Source organism: Lutra lutra, chromosome 2, assembly GCF_902655055.1.
Source record: "Lutra lutra chromosome 2, mLutLut1.2, whole genome shotgun sequence".
In the NCBI taxonomy this organism is placed as follows: Eukaryota; Metazoa; Chordata; class Mammalia; order Carnivora; family Mustelidae; genus Lutra; species Lutra lutra.
This window is the reverse complement of record NC_062279.1, coordinates 199,470,397-199,483,734: the sequence shown is the minus strand read 5'-3', so window position 1 is coordinate 199,483,734 and position 13,338 is coordinate 199,470,397. Positions and strand designations below refer to the sequence as shown.

Here is a 13,338-nt window from a genome sequence, read left to right as displayed (position 1 = left end):
CTACAAGGCATTTTTACAGCTCCAAGTATGCCATCTGCTTCCCAAACATATTCATTATTTGCATTAAATTATCTGTTTATTATCTGCATTAAAATATCAGCAACAAGAAATTCAATTAAAGTTAAATATTTCATTTTATAAAACCCCCCCTTACAGACTATTATCTGCGCACCTCTTGGAGAAGATTAGTATTTTCCTAATAAGTTATTAATATTTTAAATTATTAATTCTGTGACCATTAAGCACACGACAAAAAAAATTTTTAATTATATTCTTTTTTTATGTGACTATTAAGTTTTAAATTTCAATTATTAACAAAGAGCTGCATTCTAAATTATAACATAAAAAGTATTATTTTACCCTTTTAAAATAAAAGAGTAAAAAGACTGATGGCAATAGAAGCAAGCACCTAACTACTGTGTTAGAAATAAAGAGGGGAGCTCCTGGGTTGTTCAATTGTGACGCATCTGCCTTTGGCTCAAGTCATGATTCAGCCCTGCATCGGGCTCCTGCTCAGTGGGAAGCCTAGTACTCCTTCTCCCACTCCCCCTGCTTGTGTTCCCTCTCTTGCCAGTGTCTCTGTCAAGTGAGTAAATAAAATCTTGAAAGAAAAAAAGGAAGGAAGGGGTGGGGGAAGGAAGGGAGGAAGAAGGAGAAAGAATGGGGACAGAAATTCTTTGGAAGAATCTTTACCACTAACTTGTTTACTTTGGGGGCACCTGAGTGGCTCAGACAGTTAAGCATCTGACCCTTGATCTCAGCCCAGGTCTTAATCTCAGGGTCCTGAGTTCAAGCCCCACGCTGAGCTCCATGCTGGGCATTGAGTCTACTTAAAAAAAAATTTTTTAATTTAAAAAAAAAAAAAAAAAACTTGTTTACTTGGTATTAATATGAAAAGCCCAAGAAACCAAGAAGTCTTCTTGATTATTCTTCTCAAGTGAAATGGTGGTAGGGATGCAAGGAAATGGGTACTCTCACTCACTGCTACTGGAATGTAACTTACAGTGGCAGGTAGGAAACATGCCTGGCATACACAGATCCTGAAAAAAGGGTAAGACAAGAAGGTCTCTACAAAACTGTGAGCTGGTTTTCTCTTCCCAGCAGACACCGAAGGGGGAGGGTGCACGAGTCCCCATCGGCAAGCAGGCCGGGTGGCGGCATCTGTTGCCAGTCGCCGGGCTCTTTGAGGTGCAACAAAGCTCTGAGATGAAGATGACTGAAGGTCGTCCTGATGTCTTCCAGAAACTCCCAAAGGATGGCTGTAATAAAACCACTAGGAGCACAACTGCATGTAATGAGCATAAAGGTAGATGCAGATGAAGATTCAAGTCCATAATTACCGTGGTTAAAATTTTTCGTTTCCTCAAAGGCATGCAATTAGAAGGAAAAATGAAGAATTAGCCAAGAAGACATGAATTGAAACAGATGATGAAAATTAATATTTAACACTGATCACCTCACAATAAGTTATGTAGAAAAATGCATGCCTGAATATTTGTAATTGCTGGGCAATAAAGACTAGTATCTTAAAATATTTTTTTTAAATTGTGAGATAAAGATCCAATAAACAGATATTCCAAACCTTCCTGTGCACAGGAGCCACCTATGTATATCTCCCAAGAAGTCTCTTGAAATTCAAAATTAGAGCAGAATAAAAGGAATCACTCACACCTCCATCTACAGCCATGAAAATACTTGAAAATGTCACTGATTTAAACAAAATTTTTGTTACTGAGTATCTAACATATACCAGGCACTGTGCTAGGTGGTAGAGATTTTTTTTTTTTTAAAGATTTTATTTCTTTATTTGACAGAGATCACAAGTAGGCAGAGAGAGAGGGGGAAGCAGGCTCCCTGCTGAGCGGAGAGCTCAATGTGGGGCTTGATCCCAGGACCCTGGGATCATGACCTGAGCCGAAGGCAGAGGCTTTAACCCACTGAGCCACCCAGGCGCCCTAGATGGTAGAGATTTAAACACAGCTTTTGAAATTGCAAGGTCACACATTCTGATGAAAAAAGGCCTGAAAACTGACAAGTACAGTATCTTTTCGTTGAGGGCTATAATAAGGAGCATGAAGGAATCTGAAATGGTAGCCAACAAGTTGAAAGGGGGCACAGGGCAGAGAAAAGGAGTTGGCTCTTGAACTAAAGCAGTGTGGGTGGGAAGGAGAAGGGCAGTCCAGCCAGCAGAACAGGAAGAGCATTTAAAATGCAGGCAGACCAGGGAGAAATGCCACGTTAAGAGAAATGCAAATCGGGCCACCTAGGTGGCTCAGTGGATTAAGCATGTGACTCTCGGTTTTGGCTGGGTCCTGATCTCAGGGTTATGAAGCCCAGGACTCCACAAAAGGCGTGAACCCTGCTTAAGATTCTCTCTCTCCCTCTCCCTCTGCCCCTCCCCCGCCAAAATAAAAAATAAAAGAAAGAAATGCACATAAAGTGGCTGGGCTCTGTTGGGGGGAGAACATGGAAGACAGGCTCCGATGAGACGGGAATGGTAAGCAAACACCACATCACAGAGGCTGCTCTGGGACTTCTGGCAACCACTTCCAGCATACTCCAGTCTCCACCTGAAAGACCTGAGTGAACTGCGGGAAGAAAATGGTCCAAACACCCTGGAAAATGAAACAGTCAATAAACCCTATGAAATTTACTGTCCAGAAGGAGAGAAAAGCCTTAATTAATAATTAAAACAATCACAGATGTACCAAGAAAACCAAGGAACCTAACCTCCTTGAGAGAAGTTAAAGAAAACCGACAACTGTCAAAGATGGTGCGGCAGACTTTATTCAAGAACAATGAGCTAAATACAGGAACCAGTGCAATGGGATTGTACACTGGGGGCAAGGCACAGGTGGAGACTGGGTTCAAATATAAGCACAGCGTGTGAGAGTGGGAATTCCAGCAAGTGGGAGCAGGGTGCGGGGGTGAGCGGACAGAAAATTACCAGGAGAAAACATCAGGCTTAGAAAGGTTCTGGCTAAACTGACCTAACAGGATTCTTGCTGAAGACAGGCCAGGTGATCCAACATCACCTGAGGGACGGCGGACAAAACAAAGCTAAATCAGATACTGAAATTGCGGGGGGAAGCTTCTGGTTAAACTGAACAAGCAGGGTTCCTGCTAAAAGCAAACTTTACATGGAAGTGTGCAGGTGAGCCTAGGAGTAGGTTCCAAGAGCCTGACTAAAGTCTGGTCAAGCACTGAATCTGGCAGGGCCTCACAGAATGTCTCAAGAACAGAGGTAGTGTTATTTAGAATCTCAAGGACTTTTCTACTTTACCTTATTTTGAATCATCTAACTCAATACACGGGCATCGTCCACTTGCTATTATCTAAAGCTTCTCAAACTTGAATGTGCTTTTCACATAGGAATCTTAAAATTCATATTAATTCAAGGTTTCAGGCCTGAAGTCTTGCATTTCTAACATACTCCTAAGTGATGCCAAAGCTCCACCCCTTAAGGACCTAGAGTAGACCTACCAAGAGCTGTAACTATGGAGAAATACTGATCTCAGTCCTGGGGGTAGCGCTCTGTCACCAGAGAGCCAAAAGCAGACCTTCTTCCCAATGGTGTTAGTGGTACTTTTTTCTAAATGTTGAATGGCATTAAAAAATTGTAATAATGGGCACCTGGGTGGCTCAGTTGGTTAAGGGTCTGCCTTCAGCTCAGGTCATGATCCCAGGGTCCTGGGATCGAGTCCCACTTCAGGTTCCTTACTTAGTGGGGAGCCTGCTTCTCCCTCTGCCTCTGCCTGCCACTCCCCCTGCTTGCACTCTCTCTGATAAATGAAATCTTAAAATAATAATAAAGTTATCTCTAGAACCTATAGTTATCACTAGACAACACAGTCCCAACACCCAAATTATGTTCGCTCTTAACAAAAGCTAAAACTGGGGTGCCTGGGTGGCTCAGTGGGTTAAAGCCTCTGCCTTCGGCTCAGGTCATGATCCCAGGGTCCTGGGTTCCAGCCCGCATCGGGCTCTCTGCTCAGCGGGGAGCCTGCTTCCTCCTCTCTCTCTCTGCCTGCCTCTCTGCCTGCTTGTGATCTCTGTCTGTCAAATTTAAAAAAAAAAAAAAAAAAAAGCTAAAACCAATACATCTCAATTGAGGCACATTTTGGTTCCCAAATGTCTAGCAACTTAGAACTGCACTTTTGGAATAGTTTGGCTATAACTGTAATTTGGAAAAAAAAATTTTAATTTTGGTTCTTGATAACTTTTCATTTCCCAAATTAAAAACTGCAAGGTTAAAGTACCTGGCTGGCTCAGGCAGTAGAGTTGGAGCCGCATGTTGGAGGCAGAATTTACTTAATAAATAAATAAAACAAAACAAAAAACGGACAAGTCTGACCAGTAAGACCCCTTTGGGAGTCCTTAACAATAAACTAGAGACAAGCGGCACTGGCATCGGTCCTCAAAACAACGCTGTGCTCCAGTGGAGAGAATTCGGTTCTGTCAAATCAGTTTGTTGTTCATGGATTCAAAAGTGAAATTTTGAAGAGTTGAAAATAAGAGGGCCCGCTGAATATTTGGCAGGATGTGGCGAAGAGCTACAGAATGGAACCAGTCATATGTGAGTAAAAACTATAACCGTGGCGAGTTTTTAAACAAAGAGTTATTTCAGTAGTTAAATGTAACGCTATAGGGCACTACCAAGCAAACAGATTTTTCAGAAAGAGCAGAAAGGCCAAGCTGCTGCTCCTCTGTCTGAACATGATCTAGGCACCAAGACACCAGAAAAGTTGCCATAAAAGGCTTTCACCCCTACTGCTTCTACTTAATCATCCTGTATTTACACGGAATATTAAGAATGTATTTGGGGTTTTTCTGTTTGTTTGTTTTAAGATTTTATTTATTTATTTGAGAGAAAGAGAGAGAGCACAAGCAGGGGCGAATGGCAGGCAGAGGGAGAAGGAGGCTTCCTCCTGAGCAAGGAGCCTGATGCAGGACTCAATCCCAGAATCCTGGGATCATGACCTGAGCAAAGGCAGATACTTAACCAACTGAGCCACCCAGGCATATCCCAAGGAAGTTTCTGTCATACAATTATCTACTTCTACAAAGAAACAGAAAAAATATTCCTCTAATACTCAAAACTAAAACTACCGAACTATTCCTATCAAATTTCAATTTGAGAACAAAAGGACTTAGGCTGAAAGATAAAATAACAGTAGCAATGAAAGAAAATTCAAACTTCCCTTTATAAATAATAAGGCCACTTGGCTAGGAGGGAACTGTTACCCAAATATTCGCTTACCTTCAAACATCTGCTTTTTAAGTTCTAACTGCAGAAAATCAAAGCAGCACTGATACATATGACTATAAACCTACAGAAACTGGCCATGATTTAAGTAATCAGAAATGATGAATATGTCAATAAAAAATAATAATAGCTACTGGCAACCATGACACTGCTGAATTACCGATAATGAACTAGTTATCACTGCTGTACTTAACTAGAATTTATTGAGCTAGGCCTTTTCCATTCAGTATCTCTAATCCTCCCATCATACCTGAGGTATTGATCCTAAACACAGGATTCATGGGGAACAAATCAGATTACCGTCACACTTAAACCATACACAGTGGAGTCTCAGACTGCTTTCAACCATAATACAGCTAAAGCAGAGGCCTGCACATGCTCAGGAGACTTGGATGACATTCGGAGGCCCAAGGTACAAGAAAGGGTGGCCAGGAAGGGTTTGAAGAATGGCTATATACAGTGGTTTGAGCAAATACATTATATTGAGGATTACGGGAGCCTGGTAGACTAACAAAGTGAAAAATACGTAGAGTCAGAAGGCTAGGATGAACCCTGTGCTACTTGGCTCAGAACTGCGGGTATTAATACGTACCCAAATGTTCATAGCAGCAATGGCCACAATCCCCAAACTGTGGAAAGAGCCAAGATGCCCTTAAACAGACGAATGGATAAAGGAAATATGGTCCATATATGTGATAGAATATTACTCAGGCGTCAGAAAGGATGACCATCCAACTTTTGTTATCAACATGGACGGGACTGGAAGAGATGATGCTGAGTGAAATAAGTCAAGCAGAGAGAGTCAAGTATCATATGGTTTCACTTACTCCTGGAGCATAATAGAACTGAATTCTCTCCACTGGAGCACAGCATTGTTTTGAGGACCGATGCCAGTGCCGCTTGTCTCTAGTTTATTGTTAAGGACTCCCAAAGGGGTCTTATTGGTCAGCCTTGTCCGTTTTTTGTTTTGTTTTATTTTGTTTTTTGGTTTTTTTTTTTTTTTTTTTAAGTAAATTCTGCCTCCAACATGCGGCTCCAACTCTACTGCCTGAGCCAGCCAGGTACTCTAACCTTGAAGTTTTTAAATTGCTAGTTTTTATTTTTTTTTTTTTAAGATTTTATTTATCTCTTAGGGAGAATAAGAGAGAGAGTGGAGCACAGCTGGGGGAGCGGCAGGCAGAGGGAGAAGCAGGCGCTCCACCAAGCAAGGAGCCCGATGCAGGACTCGATCCCAGGACTCTGGGACCGTGACCTGAGCAGAAGGCACTTAATGGACTGAGCCACTCAGGTGTCCCCTACACTGCTATTTTTTAGAAGAGATAAACTGAATTTAGCGGTGCCTGGGTGGCTCAGTCTGCTAAGAGTCTACCTTTGGCTCAGGTCATGATCTTGGAGTTGCGGGATCAAGCCCCAGATCCAACACCCTACTCACCCAGAATCCAGGAGTCTGCTTCCCTCTCTGCCCCTCATTTCTGCCTCATATGCCCTCTCTCTCAAATAAATAAATAAAATCTAAAAAAAAAAAAAAAGATAAATTGAAATTACCTAGCACAATCCTCAATAAACATTTCCTTATTTTCCCAAACTATCTCTGTTTCTTCCTATACAGAAACAGACCTGGTTTATATTCATTCACATCCCTAAACCATCTTTCCTCCAGGCTTCGTTTTAAAGTTAACTACAAGTATTTGTTTTAACTCTGTTCCAACCAAGCCCTACATCAGGAAACAATACCTCAGTCTTTTCCAAGTCAAATATTTCTGTGAAATTCTATTGGTTAGAAGAGACTAGCAATTTCAAAATGCTAGAAACATCGAGAACACTCAATACACTTTGAGTAAATGCTGAGAACTCACTCTGATCCTAAGTTTCCCTGGATGTTGTTATATGCATAAAATGCCAAGACCAGAAAAACCCTGAGAGGGCTGTGTTCCGATTCAACCTGAGCCAATAATTATACCAGTAACCTGATGTCGGTGATTTTGCCATTTTACTAAAAGGTTGAGCAAGCTAGGTTATGGATGGATCCCAACTAGCTCCACAATTCCACAGCCTCTTGGACAAACCTGAAAATGGACAATTCACAAGCAAGTTCGTATCTCTATGATGCTTCCTCTGACTGAAATCTTCCAGTTCCCCATACCCTCTCAGAGAACCCGTTACAGATTCCATTAACTGTCCATCACTTCTTTCACGAAGCCTTCCTCCAGCCCAAATAAAACAAATTGCTCCACATTCTTCAGACCCCCCCCATGACTGCATCACAGTCTATTAGAGATGACCATTTACGAACTGAACTACGCTGGGGTCCCACGCCTTGCACCATGCTTAGCACACAGCAGGTGCTGAGGATGTTTTAAGATTTGAGTCTACAAAATCAAATTAGTTCCTGTGAAGTTTCCCTGTGTACATTTGGGAGTTTAGCTTATTAACTTGAAGATACACAAGGCCAATCTGCAGCACAACCAAAGCTTTGTCCCAGCCGTATCTCCATATGCTGTACAAACTTATTCTGAGCTACAAAAGGTATCACTGCTGCTGATTATCTGGGCATCCTCTGGAGATTACCTAATCTACCTCATCTCCCTAACCAAAGAGAAAAAAAAAAAAAAAACCTCTTTACCCTGCCCTACTTTGTTCTATGGCACTTACATCCTCCTACCGTGCAATATAATTTACTGATATTCACTGTTTATGATCACTTACCAAAACATAAGCTTAACTAATACAGGAATTTTTGTTGGTTTTGTTCATAAATGATACCCAGTGCCTACCTCAGTGCCTGGTACGCTAAATGATGGGTTTTGTTTTGTTTTGTTTTTTTAAGATTTATTTATTTATTTATTTGACAGACGGAGATCACAAGTAGGCAGAGAGGCAGGCAGAGAAAGAGGAGGAAGCAGGCTCCTTGCTGAGCAGAGAGCCCGATGCAGCGCTCGATCCCAGGACCCTGAGATCCTGACCTGAGAAGAAGGCAGAGGCTTAATCCATTAAGCAACCCAGGTGTCCCTAAATGATTTTTTTTTAATCAATAGTTCTTCCCTTCTGTCTTAAAGCCCTCAGGAGTTCTGAGTCAGCACCTTCATAAACCTATCTCACAAGGCCCTTTTTTCCTCAGCTCCATCCACTCACAGTAGCCTTACAAGTAGGATTCCAAGAACTAGAGGTAAATATTTATATTTATTTCCTAACCTGCAACTCTTAGTTTTTCTGCTCACCTACCCGTAGAGAAATAATATCCAGAAAGCTATACTAAATAACATATAGATAGCTTTGCGCAGTGGCAGTATCGTAGCCAATGAGGTTTATCCGAGGCGCGATTATTGCTAATTAAATAACATATAGAGGAAATAACCAAAACTTTATTCTTTCATGTCTGATAATAATTATTTCTATCTACGAGGTCTTCCCTTTAGATTTGAAACTACTGGTGGACAAAAACCAAAACCAAGTTGGATTTATTTTTATGGACTGTCAAGCACAAGGGCTAAATATTTTGGAACAATATTAACTGCTACATGAGACCTGACTGAAAACTTGTGCTCCAAATAGTACAAACCCTGAAGGGTGCTTATACATATATACATTCGTTACGGCAAGATTTTTCTTACATAACTAGTATGCTTCAGGAGAAATGAACTAAACCACTGCATTTCTGTAACTATTAAATACTGAGCCATGTAAAAAAAGGATACTGTTCTATTTGTATTCAGAAAATACCACCCAAACCTTCTCCATCCCCTAGTTTCGGCCAAATATGGTTCTTCCCTGCTCCAACCAATTTAGCTGTGAGTTCCAAGAGTCATAAGCCCATCAGCAACAGTCACGGACATCACCTACACGGCTATCTTGAAGGCACCTTTTAAACTCTTGAAGAAATAAAACAACAGCAACGTAAAATATAGTCAAGATGAGAAGCTTCAAGCAGAGATACCTGGATATCTTGATTCAATCTAAAATAAACAAAGTCTTTCAGAAGTCACTCGGTCCTCTCACCCAGCACTACCTACATGACAAACTCAGCACCAACTTCTAGAGCCTAAGAAAAGAGATTTCACAAACTCAAACTCACGTGTGGGAGGCAGGGTGAGACAAGCCAGGCCTCTCGTGCCTATGAGAAACATCAGCAATCTGGCCTGCCACTTAGCCTTCTGTGATCACTCAGTTTTGCTTCACTGCTCAAAAAAGGATTAATATTTTACATCTGAACACGTGAAATTAGGGTTAGTTAAATTCTGGGGATCCAAGTGCCAATGTAGTGACTAAAAATTACAGGTGGGGAAAGAACAGGATCGGAACAAAACTGCTATTGTTACTGTTTGGAAGAAAAATGCTATTCTGTCCACAACAGTAAAGGAGTATATGGTGCAAGTTTCAATCTGAGTTTTTATGAGTTTTCTAACCACAGATTAAACATAGGTGAATCACAATGAAGCTTTCAAAAGAGGAATTCCAAGAGGGTATGGCCTGTTTACTGACGACCTGAGGCTGTCTGCTGCCTCCATACCCCTAAGTGGCCCTCCCAGCTTTCTGCCCATCCCCCGAATTCGGCTACAATAAAGGATAAGTAAATGAAATAATGGCCAGCCCTAAATGTGACGTTAAGTTGGCATTTACAAACGATTTGCAAAACCACTCCCCAGCGGACCTAATCGACCCCAGGGCACACTCCTCAGACTTCTACTTGGTGGTTGTCTAAAAAGATAAAGCCCGTACTTTTCAGGGGAGCACACTGGGAGGAAGGGCGCCTCGGGGAAGCAAGGAGCTACTCCAGACCCCAAGACCCTGGGGCTGTCATCATGGGATCCCGACCCAAAAGCAGCCTCATTAAGGGTGTTACAGCCACAGGACTTGGTCACCCCAACTTTGCACTCCTAAAATCTAAGAAGTTAAAAGGGTGCTGGGGTGACGGGGAAAAGTACAACGCCCGATCTTCTATTCTTGGACCCAGATAAATGCAACGGGCAAGCGAAACGGAGACAGAGCCGCCGGGCAGGAGACGCGTAAGGGGCATAAGGGGGAGTGGGTGGTATCTATGCTGGGCGGCTAAACCCACAAACCCAAGAGAAGAGGAAGGAGAGACATCGGGGTGATGGAGAAATGCAGGGCCAACCAATCCACACACCGGGGTGTGTCGGGACTTGGGGTCCGGGGAGCAAGAGCCTCCTTGGGGGCCGGAGGGCTCCACGCGAGCTCGAAGCGGGCTGGGGAGGCGACAGGAGTCCGGCAGCGCCCGCGCACCGGGCGGGCTCCCAGAGCCCTGCTGGATGGGAACGCCCGGCCCAAGCAGCGAGGGCCAAGGCGAGCTGGGGCCCGCGGCCCTGGTCACCCGAACAAAGCCCGCGCGCGCCGGGCCTGGCTACTCACAACAAGAAGCTCATGTCGGCGGCGGCAGGGGCAGGGGGGCTCGGCGGTCTCTCGGCCTCCGGGCGGCGGCGACGGCTCGGGCGGCGGCCAGGGAAGAAGAGGGAGGGAGAAAAGAAGAGGAGGAGAGGAGGAAGAGGGGAAGAGCCGGCTGCTGGACGGCCACAACTTGTTCGGCTTCGCTCGTTCCAATGGCAGGCGGAGGGGGCGGAAGTGGGGAGCGCACGGCCTGAATCACCGACGGCGGCGGGGGAGGAGGAGAAGGCGGGGGAAGGGCCGCACGCCTGCTCCGCAGAGAACAGCTGCCGCGGCTGCCGAGCTGCTCGCCGCGCCTCCCCCTTTCTCCTCCTCCTCACCTTCTTCCTCCACCTCCTCCTCCTCCTCACCCCCTCCTCCCTCTCCAACCCTCTACCCGCCCGCGGCCCTCACTCCGCGAGTTCTCGCGAGAGCGGCGCGCGCCCACCCTCGTCCGGCGGGGGTTGCGGGTCAGCCAAGTTCTGGACGTCCTCGAAGCCCGGGACCGCGCCCAAGCAGGGCGCTGGGACCACCAGGCCCGCCAAGGCCAGTCGGCCCAGCTGGGGGTCGTGGCCGAGCGCTCCGAACTCCTTGGCTGGGTTTCAGCAGTCGGGAAGGGAATGGGCTCCACTCTGGGATGTCTGGGTTTGCAGTGAGGGATGGGATCGCCACTTGGGCTTCTGCCCGTTCTAAGTGTGCGGCAAGGGATGATGAAAGGTTATGGAGTCCCTTTGCTAGTATATAAAAGCAGGAGGAGGTTTAATGTGTTTGGAATGTGTGGGTGTTGTTTGGCCAGAATAGAGAAAGGAGTCAAGCTCCCCGTCGTTTTATGGTTCTGTCTTAAAACCCTGAACTAGGAGAGGAGAGGTCAGGGTCCAGCCTTGTTTCAGCAGGCGGGTTAGGCTGTCGTCAGTAGCTGGGAAAACTGCTGTAGTGACATAGGCAAGATCTGTGGAGCATTCTTAAATAGATTATAAAGCCTGGCCCTGAACCCCCCTGACTCTGTGAAATAAGGGAGACTGCATGTGTTTTGTGCTGCAGAAGGCCCAATGTTTATAATGGTCTTAGACCCCATAAATGCGTAATCAGCATTGCCCCTGATGAGCAGCCTACCACAACATTATCGCTTTGAGTACCCACTTATTAAACACTAGAGATGTCCATCTTCTTTATTGACAACACCCATCAAATCCACAAGTAAGTTTTCAAAGTATCGGAACAAAACTTAAATAATGTACAGCTATTAACCCACCTTGGGTTGGGTTACTTGGAAGAAGTGCCAATATGAAATACAGTCTGTTGAGTTTGTGCGGTATTAGTTCAGTACCTCAGTAAATCAAACCATTTTCTTTAAAACAGAAGGAAATATTGGAATCTTGACGCTATCTCGGAAATAGCAGTGGTCACTGGAATAATTTGAGAAGACTTAAAGACTCAAAAGATGGAGGAAAGGAGGGGGGAAAGGATTTACCTTAATATAGTGAAAATAATGGATTTGTGACAGAAGCCCAGATCTTGATTTGGTACTACTAATGTACTATATAATTCCTAAGGGTCTTCGGAAAGTACAACTTGAATTACCAGATTAGGAAATTACGTTTGGGAAGGGTAAATCAGTTAACCTGCTACAACAACAGTCTCATCCCTCTTAAAATGAGGGCCTTGAATTTTTACATGATCTGTAAGATATCCTCCAGTTCTAAAGTTCTGTCGTGTCAGGGTTGTCCTTCAAATGTCTGGCGGACAGTTCCCATCTGCTCCCTGATTTGGTAGCTGACTTATGTAGCTTTTGCTTTTGTTCTAACACAATTTAAATGAATTCTATGACACTGAACCAGGATAACGATAAGCAGAGGAGAGAATCTGCTAAATTACCTGCTGAGTTCTTCTTTTCATATCTCAAGGAGAATTGGCTGAAATTAACAGCTGATAAAACTTAAATATATTGGTCTTAGAAATGATAGAGGTTTCGTATTAATAATACAGAATATAATTCCAGAGGTTAAACATTTAAATCAAACCATGGCTGTCACTTAAAATTACTCAGCTTCAAAAGCATTGGGAAATTTAGAATCAAATAGAGGGTATATTCAAATAGACGTTTCTAATAACAATTTCACCTGCCCCAATTCATATTTCATATCACTGTCCTCTTAAAATTTCAAGAAGTTACTCCCCTGATCAAAATTATTTTGTTTGTAAATCTTTATTTATGAAGGAAGATGATTAAAATCTGTATTTACCAATTTTTCCAAGAATTGATACTATAACGTAAATGGAATAGAACATGTGTGGGTATGCCTTTAAATATTTTTTAAAAAGATTCATTCAAATTTATAAGTGAGTATATTTATATATGTAAATGTAAACAAACAAGATAGTTATACATTGTGGGAAGACGGGAAGTAGACAGAATAATGTAATAGCAATGCTGAAGGGAGAGGATCTAATTTAGATGCCGTGGTTAAGAAAAGCCTCTTGGGGTGCTTGGGTGGCTCCGTGAGTAAAGCCTCTGCCTTCGGCTCAGGTCATGATCCCAGGGTCCTGGGATCGAGCCCCACATAGAGCCCCACATTGGGCTCTCTGCTCAGCGGGGGGCCTGCCTCCCCCCCCCCCTTCTGCCTGCCTCTCTGCCTACTTGTGATCTCTCTCTCTCTCTCTGTCAAATAAATAAATAAAATCTTTTTTAAAAA

The 13,338-nt window shown here is 43.7% G+C and overlaps 1 protein-coding gene and 1 pseudogene across 1 annotated transcript in view; one reads left to right on the top strand and one right to left on the bottom strand.

Annotated features, from left to right (window-relative positions):
- MOB1B (MOB kinase activator 1B) overlaps positions 1 to 11,038 on the bottom strand; it is a 47,468-nt gene extending 36,430 nt beyond the window's left edge. The window contains exon 1 of the mRNA XM_047719481.1: positions 10,634 to 11,038. Within this exon, the coding sequence (XP_047575437.1) occupies positions 10,634 to 10,647 (14 nt within the window). The 5' untranslated portion in view covers positions 10,648 to 11,038. The remainder of the gene's footprint in view (positions 1 to 10,633) is intronic.
- LOC125094456 (uncharacterized) lies at positions 8,536 to 8,722 on the top strand (annotated as a pseudogene).
- Positions 11,039 to 13,338: the final 2,300 nt, after the last annotated feature.